The following is a 9,602-nucleotide window of genomic DNA, read 5'->3' as shown; positions in this document are numbered from 1 at the left end:
AGTATCAGATAGTGAAGTGGTGTAGCCCGTGAGAGTGCATGCGGATGAGGGCTATACCCGAGTACCCGAGAGAGAGAGATTATACACTCACATCTCCAAGAGTTCCGAATCTATGCACAACCGAGTCCGATCGGCTAGAATGAGTAGAGGTCACGTAGAGTGGGAGCGAGTCCCGGCCGTGCCCTCGGTAAGATGGGGCCGTGACTTACTAAAGAGAGGTAATAGAAAAGAGTTCTAAGAGAAAGAGAAAGAGAAAAAGGGAGAAGTACCCAAAGAGAAATTGAATGAGGAGTTGTAAGGAAAGAATTAGAGAAAGAGAGTTACGGGGCTAGCATGAGTAGAGGATTTACTTACTGAGCATCATTTTAGTGCTCACCCCGTTGTTTTCCTATGTTTTGCAGGATCCAGGTGAAGACACAGTCGGATGGACGTCGACACGCGAGAGGAAGCGGTTACACTGTCCACCATGTTTTAGTATCCTTTGTGTACATTATAAGTTTGTATAAAAATGTATATATTTAATAAAAGAAAATTTTGGGCCCAATTTCTTTATGTTATTTTTATGTATTTCATTATAAGCTTTTGAGTAGTAGTGGCTATTACACATTAACTATTTATGGTTAGTCAATGCCCAATAGTCTAAGGCACCATGCATTTATATTATCCTAAGAATCGAAATCTTGTAATAGTCAAAGAGATATAATCAAAAATTGGAATTGGAATTGGAAATAACTAATATTTCAACATGTACACAAAATTACCAATGTAATAAAGCTCACTAACCTTCTTTAAATCAGTAGTACTTGGGACTTCCTCACTTGAATTATTGAAACGATTAATTATACACAAAAATTAATACAAATAATGAAAAAAATAAAATACAATTACACTAAAAATGAAGTAATTAAATTACCTAGGAGAAGACAACTTCTCGTATGCCTCTTTCAGTCCTTCAATAAGATTGCACCGTTTCATTTTGAAAGCTAGAATTCACAAATTAAATGCACTAGAAATTAAGACTCGGAAAAGTTAATAATCTACAAAGAAAAGTGCAAATTGCTTAGACAATTTCTAGTGTATTTTTCAACTTGGGAAAGGACAAGGACTAGTTGGTCAATTAATGGTAAAAGTTGAATAAATATCTTCAAAGGCAACTGCATCACGATCCCCAACTACCACCTTAAACAATGATAAAAAGATGAGATTGTTAGATGGCATAGCATCATAAAGGCTTTAATATCAGCTACACCTTTAATTTTACTTCGAAAACTTTTGCACCATCCCAGATCTATTCCACAAAGAATTCCCCAGAAAATTGATCAGTAAGTGCTTCTCTATCTTATAGTTGTCAGATGATAATCTGTTTGTTCTAGCTTCTATGACTTAATTCTGATTGTGTGCAATAAAATATGCAGTGACTACTGAAGTTGTAAAGGTGGATGAAATCCCTTTTCCTTCTCAGATCACAAAGGCTAAGCCATTAAATCTTCTTGGTCATGGTAAGTCATCTTGAGGGAAACAATATTAGATGATTCATATTTGATTTGATTCGAAAGTTTCTTATTTCAATTTTTGCCTTTGTGGGGCTGCAACAGGAATCACAGATATTGAGATACACTTTTTGCAAATTAAGTTCACAGCAATTGGTGTTTACCTTGATCTTGAGGTTTTGAGTCACTTGCAACAATGGAAGGGGAAAGCTGGAAGTTCTCTAGCAGAAGATGATGACTTTTTTGAGGCTATTGTTTCTGGTAATTTATATTTCAATAGCGATCAGCAGACTCTGACTTGCATAATAACAAATTGATCATAAGTCTTTTCTTGAATTATATTTGCAGCTTCTGTGGAGAAATTATTGAGAGTTGTAGTGATCAAGGAGATTAAAGGGTCACAATATGGAGTGCAACTGGAGAGTGCTGTGAGGGACAGATTGGTAGATGATGACAAATATGAAGGTGAGGAAGAACAACAATGAAAAAATACAAGACTGGGCCATTTTGAGTATGAGAAGAACACCACATTGCAGGTCTCTTATATACTGAATTTAACGATGACGAATGATGGAATAAAGGAAATGCAGATGGTGAACTTTAGAAATGCGGATCTAAAAACCCAGATCTAAAACCCACCGGAAACACAGATCTGAGAGAGAATGCGAGACTTACTTTGTGGTATGAGGTGAGTGAGCCGTGAGGTGATTCCGACAGAGAATGCAGCTGCGGCGTGGCAGCGTCTGGCGTGCGGCGTGAGGTGGTCCAACAGAGAATGAGAGACAGAGAATGCGGCTGGGGCGTGGCAGCGTGCGGCGTGAGAGTCCGACAGGGAATGGGAGACAGAGAATGCGACTGCGGCATGCGGTAGTGAGAAATCTGAGAATCAGAGTGTAGATCTGTTGACTGTTGTAGACTTGTAGTGTTTTGTGTTAGATTTAGTGTTAGACACGAGAGAGACAGAGTGACAAGAGACAAGAGTAGAGTCAGTAGATTGTAGAGTAAAAAATTTCAAAACTAAAAAGTAAAAACAAATTATTTTTTGGTTCAGCAAACCGGTTCTGGGTAACCGGATTTTATTTTACCAAAAACCGAAAACCAAACTGGATTTTTGGTTTTTTAAATAATCAAACCGGAACCAAACCGAAACCCAAAAAAAATGAATTTTCGGTCCGGTTCGGTTTTCGGGTTTTTTTTTTTCCACCCCTAGCAATAAAAGCAGAAATGGCAAAGTAAGTCTGTCGCAAAGTGAATGAGCCATGAACCTGTTAACTACACAACGACAATGAGTTCCCTTTAGGCATGACAGAGTATCGAAATTGATAGCACGATGGGCAGGGTTGGCCAAAATATGGAATGTGACAAAAAAAAGCCCACTACAAAACCATGATCCCACAATCATGCTAACAAGTTAGTTCTCTTTATAGTGAGACAGAACTTAAAATGGCAAAACTCTAAAATAGCTTCATAGTAGAGTATGGCCAAGGTCCCGCTGCATGTCGACGCTACAACGCCAATCAATAGCTAGAGTTTCTTAGGCACAACCAGAGCCTTATAAACGTCTTAGTAAATCATGCGTGGCCAATAAAATTTAGCTTGTGTTGTTGCTGGGAGACTACTAATTGCTAAGTAACATTCGGTAAATGGAAACGTCAGGGTAATTGATGCATGCAAAAGCAACAGCCAATTTAAACCTTACTTAAATTCCATTAAAATGTTGTTTGTTAGCACAGAGCAAGCAAGGGTCTTTCCTGTAAAAAAAATTCAAACTAACTAATTATTTACCGAATATGGGGGGTTTTGATTAGTAACGCAGAAAATAAAAACAAATAATTAAATTCAAGGTTGAAAGAAGATGAGAATAATGAGATTGAAGGATCATTCATCACCACTAAACATGCACAGCAAATTAACAAAAGCACTTCCTAACTTCCTACCCTTTTGATTATAACAACTCAAAAAATATCATAAGTTCGATAAATTCAATTTCTTTTTAGTGTGTCGCTGGATTAAACAATCTCTTACCCACTTATCTATACATCAAACAATCTAGAATAAGCTCTCTTGATTTAGCTATCTTGAGTGTTTTTTTCCCATTGCAAGCAATTTACCACTAGATATGTAAATTAATTAAGCGATTACATACTTAAGTATCCAAATTGGTAACAGATAGATTAACCATTCAATTGCACACTTAATTAATCAAGAGAATCCACTAAGGCATTAATAGTAGAGAATAAAACACAGTAATAAGAAAGAAAATTACAGATTTTATTAATTATCACAAATCATGTCTATGACTTTGAAATCACCCCCAACACAAGAAAATTAGTTATCCGTAGAAAATAATAAATCCATATTAGTATTCATGAGAACAAACAATAGACGTGAATAGAAAATCTTAAGAAAATTGGGTGGATCAATGGTGTTGCTGCAGAACTCCTCCTAATTGCTTCCTTCCTCACTCTATTCTTTTGTCTCTTCTTTCGTCAATTCCTTTGTCAACTCTCCTTTAAAACATATTGAAGACATCTATTTATAGTGCTTGGGTTCAAGGGGTACTTTTGGAACAATTCTAGGAATTACCCTAGGAAAATTCGGATAAAACTAATCAAAAAAACCAACAACTCGAATTCCTTCACACGGGCCGTGACATTTCTTTTTCAATGTCACAGCCTATTGCATTCTACTCATGCACTCGTAGCTGCACAGTCGTGGTTGTTAGAGTAAGTGCCTTAGGCCAATCAATTATTGTGGAATTAACTCTTTGTAATAATGTCTATTGATCAATAAAAAGCATTTTATTCTATATCGTGTAAATCATATTGATATGTATTGATATATATCCTTAAAATGGTAGAACTGTGGCAAGGGTATCAAGTGTTTCAAATCCTGATAGTGAGAACACTATGATCATGATCACATATGGTGGTCATTCTAGAAATATCTGTAGCCCCAGTATTATTCTAACTAAAGACACAGATAATACAGTAAGGCTATCATAGTGTTGAATGATCCTGTCAAAAGGTAGTGACTAATCTCACTTTCAAGGTTGTTTGTCGACAACCTGGTGCAAAACATTGGTGCTTGCTATAAGCAAGTTCACTAGACTAACCCACTAAAGGATTACATATAGATGGTAACCCTAGTGTCTATAGAACAAATCTTCTAAAGAATGGTGGTGCATGTAATCCTTAGACTTGAGATCACTAGAGCGTCTTGTGCACCGATTGGTGTAGTTTAACACTAACCTAACGTAGTTCTTTTTAGAGCTATCAATACAGTAGTGATTAGCTACATCAAGGAGTGTATCAAGACTATGGTGGATCGACAGAGGATTCATCAATCCCGGGTACCGGGAGAAGTTATCTCATTACGCAATTCAATAAATGGCAATGACACTAAATCTATGGCCATAGTGGGATTGAGTTGTTGCCCAATCCAATTCATTATTCCGGTCATTGGTCCAGTAATTGAATATAAACACATCAAGAATAACTGAGGTTGACACTATTTCTATACCTCAGTCTGGATGAGATAACAGATAATGAAAGGATTTGATTGCATGGTAACCATATCGTTGATAGGTGGTTATTTCACTGAATCTGAATCTATCGGGTGGTCATGATGCCTTACTAAGGGTCAATCTTGGTCTATATGTAGTGAGATGATTAATTAATGTTAATCACGATACTACTCACTGCCGATATAATAAGGAGTCTACGGGTCACACACTTAGAAGATAATTTAAGAATCATTTTGTGCAAGGGGTATTTTTGTCTTTTTTGGATAAAAGGGTATTTTGGTAATCTCACAATGTAATTAAATTTGCTGAGGTTGTTGCCTATATTTAATTTAATGTTAAAATTAAATTAGTGAGATTATATTTAAATATATGTATGCATATATTTAAATGAATTATTATTTATCAATTAAATGTTAATATATTTTATAAATATATTAATTTATTTTAATTACTATAATAATTAATTAAAATAAAATACCATAAGAAGGGTGTTTAGATACAAGGGTGGATTAGAGTTGGAACCCATGTGTATTCCTTATTGGAATAGGGTTTCAACAACTTTCACTATATAATGCAAGTTGTATTAAAGAAAAAACAATTATTCATTCAATCAAAAGAGAGAAAAAGGCAACCCCCTTTCACCCTTCACACACGTTTTCCCCTTTGTTTTGAATCAAAGATTTCCTTTGATTCAAACTTGATTCTTGAAGCCAATTTGTGGATCTAGCAAATCCCTCTTTGGTTCTTCGGATTGTCTTCGTGTGGATCACTGTTCGTTCAGTTCTACGTTGAATCAATAGCGAAGTAAATCCAAAAACATTTGAATGAGCCTCCAAACATGCGTAAGATCTCTTATCCTTGTCTGGATTGTGTTATCTTTGTTCTTTTTCAATTTAAGCTTGTAAAATATATACATATCAGACCCTGATCTTGGGTTAATCAGAGTAAATGATGGGAAATAATTTTTATTTTCTGCTGCTTCTACCCATCGATTTACTTACAGTGGCATGTGTCCTTCTTCATATGTAATGCAAACTCGAGACATCACCATTGCGACGCAAGATTCCAAATGTTGCAACACACCTCTTTGTCTTAAACTCATGTGCACATGTGCGAGCTGACTCGATTTGAATTGGTATAGACATGTGAACCATTGGCACTCGAAATGCCATAACTTTCTTGTTTCAACTCCGATTCATGAACCGTTGGTTCCCAGTCATTAAAAATTCCCTTGCCGGCATTATTTTCACCCAAATATTATTTTTAAACACTTATACTTTGAAAACATACCAAACATACATGTGACTCCAAAAAACACATTTTAAAAACAATTAAGTCACCTTATACAAATTAAACCTAATTTCTCACAAATGACACCTATAAATCACTAAGTATAAGTGCATTTCCAAGTACTTATCAGTATAAGTGCATTGCCTGAGAATTGACAAAGTTTTATAGGTTAGTGTCCTTAATATTACTACTTTTCTTTACAGTCTTTTATATTAAAGCTTCCTACTCTTAAGTGCCAATGACCAAGAAAATCAAACAAGTGTTGAAAACGCGAATATTGTTTATAATAGTTGTGTATTGGCCAAAATCCATGCTGGGCCTCTAATAGCCCCAATCACAATCGATTCCATTATAGAGCCCATTAGCAGACAACTTAATTCCGTGGCCCAACTCTTGTTGGTTCATATCAAAGCCCATCCTTTGGAGGGTTCACTCTACGGCATGGGTCGCTCTACTAGATGAGTCCATCTATGAGTTGAGCCACTCGAAGGATTGGGCTCATTTGACAATGGGATTCCGAGTCCCATGGGAACTCTAACACCTCAAGGACTGTGAGTCTCATGCGAATTCTAACACTCCTAGTATTGTGAGTTTCATGACAACTCTACTCTAAGTACTATGAGTACTCCTAATTTCATAAGAACTCAAATCACCCTGGCTTCCTATAAATACAAAGGTCAATCCTCTCAGAAGGGGATTCACTCACAATTCCTCTCTCTCGTTCTCTTCTTCTCCTCTTTAAGAGCTATCGTTCCTAACTGTAGAGCCATGTTTCAACCACTCTATGCCAGTAGTCATGTCTTAGCTCCACGGTAATGATAAACCCTATCCTGTTCTTTTCCTTACTAAATACTTGTCACAACCGTGCTAATTTGAGCGTCGAAGTGCTTACGGCAAACACCACACCAATGTCAACTTCACGTTCATCCTTTTGTGTCTCTAACAACATATCTACAAGGTTATCAATGGTATCTTCCTCATGGGTTCATCCTCACGAGCATCTATGGTAGATTCTGACCGTCTACAAGTTTTAAAGCATGATCATAGGGGCAAGCAATAAAAATATAAAAGCAGATATGGCCAAAGCTACACATCCAGCCTTTCTCACGGGTCATCCTTGTTAGTGTATGCCATAGGAACCAATCGTGTTGTCGGTTTCAGGACATTATATCTTGTAAATGTATTATGAATAAAAGAAATTGTTCTTATTTCACATGTTGATTTTCTGCTTCATTTATATNATAACAAGTCAGACAACTAGTTATAACTTAATAATATGATGATACAAGCGATAATATGGTGATTCCCTTACCACATTGCCCTTGGTCCTTTACGTCAGTAACAGCTCCTTCGTCTATCCAGTTCAAGCTAGATGGAACGTCCTCTGTATCGTTGTACCTGAAGGGTGATACCGTTTTGGATGACTTTGATTGGGTAGACTTGTATCCAGTATGTGTAGCTTTGAATTCTTCCATGGTCAAGTCTGCAAACTTATTGATGCCTAGCTTGTGACTCTGATTCCCTGCATTGTTGAACTTTTCTATGAATTCAAAATTGTCCTTGAATATCATAAAACGCCTTTCTTTCTCTGCATTATCCTCATAAGTGCGTCCATATTGAGCCATCCATTGCTCATATTTCTCAGCAATGGGAGCTTCATGCAATGTACGGGACATGACTTGAGATGCCCATGTCCCGAAAATCATTAACATAGCAATGAAAATTTTTTTTCCTAGTGTTAAAGCCATTGTTTATAGACAGAAGATAGCTCGAATCTTAAGCAACGGCTTCTAGTGTTTGATAAGCTGTGAGGAAGTAATGGCTCAATTTAGGTATTTATAGATTTGAGTTTCATGTGAATTTGCGCCTAGTTTTTTTTATCCTTTGTATGTGGTATTGTCTATGTAATATGATTGCTGGTATAATTTGTTCTTGCAGCTCAATTACAGAATCCAGACATCTATTAGAAGTATCTTTTGCAAAGACGAGGTTGCTAATATATACTCAAATACTGTATAATTAATATTCAAATGTGGTTGTTACTAAATCAAAACCTAGACGCAATAAGTCAAGATGACATAGAGATCTTCGTGTTGTATATCCCCACAAAACGGTGCAAACCTTGCAATATTCCTGCGACCTCTGTGTCGTTTTCTAGATTTTAGAATTGCAGCATCATTGCACTACTCCAGTGACCTGTGTGTCTTTTTCAATATTTAAGAATGGCAGAAAACGACGCTACGGCAGCGTTGTTGCACTATCCCAGCGATCTCTGTGTTGGCACAAGAAGTAATGTTTGAAGCTTTGGAGCGGTGCAACGTGTGTCGGATTTGGTCAATGCAGATTACATAAGCCATAATATTTCATCGGATAGCCGATTACATCCACCCTAAAATGTGTCTATTTCATGCTTCTGCCATGTACATACCAAAGTACATACCATGCAGAGCTTTTATTAACAACCACATTTGTTAATATTCAAATGCGGTTGTTAATAAGGTCTACACATCACCTCTAATCTGAACTTAACTGAAAAACAACTGCTGCTTGAACAAATCTGAAAGCAGTTTGCACAACACAGCCAATCACGCACACTGCAGCAAACTCCTACCGCTGCAGCAACCATTTTTATTGCTGCAGCGGTCGGTCTTCAACTTCATGCTTGCCATCTTCTCGCCGCAACATTACTTTTTCCATGCCAGGCATCTTCAACTTCTACCAAAAGATTCATACTTCAACAAATATTACAATGATTTAAGATAGTTAAGCTTAACAAAATATGATCTTTTGTTGTATAGGTTTTAGAATGAGATTTCATCTATATCTTACCAAAATATTACTCTGTATGCTGTTTTATTTCTGGTCAAAATCACAGAGTTTTGATCATGCACTTGGAAAAATATATTACAGTGATACTAATGATTGCATTATATATGTTCCAGATTATCAATCACTCCATATTAATTGTGGGGGCCCAATTGTGACTATAAACAATATCATGTATGAAGGTGCCAGACATGGAGCCGTATTGAATTGTTTTGGTTCTACTCTTATCAATTCAGAGTGCATAAGAAACCTTACATCAACAGAAGATCTCTGTCCACTCAATCCTGAGACCGTATCTCTGAACCCTAGTGAGAGTTCTTTGATTTTACATCATAGTTCTTGAGCTTAATTTACAAATGATGAACTACAAAATCATTGTAGATTTTTTTTTTTTGGGTCCTAATTAGTATTTATATTGCGATTGTGAACCATCATAGCTGGGATTTTTGGATTCTGACTAATATGTCGCT

General features: G+C 36.5%; 2 protein-coding genes across 2 annotated transcripts; one reads left to right on the top strand and one right to left on the bottom strand.

Annotated features, from left to right (window-relative positions):
• Positions 1-1,304: 1,304 nt before the first annotated feature.
• Positions 1,305-1,990, top strand: LOC116129755 (probable chalcone--flavonone isomerase 3). Its single transcript, XM_031415484.1, has 4 exons — positions 1,305-1,322; positions 1,416-1,499; positions 1,596-1,751; positions 1,839-1,990. Coding segments are annotated over exons 1-4 (378 nt in total). The 5' UTR covers positions 1,305-1,321; the 3' UTR covers positions 1,976-1,990.
• A 5,584-nt stretch (positions 1,991-7,574) lies between these two features.
• LOC116129707 (senescence-specific cysteine protease SAG39-like) lies at positions 7,575-8,054 on the bottom strand. The gene has a single exon (XM_031415427.1). The coding sequence runs from the start codon at positions 8,052-8,054 to the stop codon at positions 7,575-7,577; it is 480 nt and encodes a 159-aa protein (XP_031271287.1).
• Between the last annotated feature and the right edge of the window lie 1,548 nt (positions 8,055-9,602).

Source organism: Pistacia vera, unplaced genomic scaffold (genome assembly GCF_008641045.1).
Source record: "Pistacia vera cultivar Batoury unplaced genomic scaffold, PisVer_v2 Contig213, whole genome shotgun sequence".
Lineage (NCBI taxonomy): Eukaryota > Viridiplantae > Streptophyta > Magnoliopsida > Sapindales > Anacardiaceae > Pistacia > Pistacia vera.
The sequence above is the reverse complement of the archived record's forward strand: the minus strand, read 5'-3'. Positions and strand labels throughout refer to the sequence as shown.

What these genes read in the sequence shown, in the direction of transcription:
- LOC116129755 (XM_031415484.1), top strand. An exon ending in ATTAAATCTTCTTGGTCATG is followed by an intron (nt 1,500 to 1,595) that starts GTAAGTCATCTT and finishes GGGCTGCAACAG; the next exon opens with GAATCACAGATATTGAGATA. An exon ending in TTTTGAGGCTATTGTTTCTG is followed by an intron (nt 1,752 to 1,838) that starts GTAATTTATATT and finishes TTATATTTGCAG; the next exon opens with CTTCTGTGGAGAAATTATTG.
- LOC116129707 (XM_031415427.1), bottom strand. Translation starts at nt 8,054, where the DNA reads ATGGCTTTAACACTAGGAAAAAAAATTTTCATTGCTATGTTAATGATT.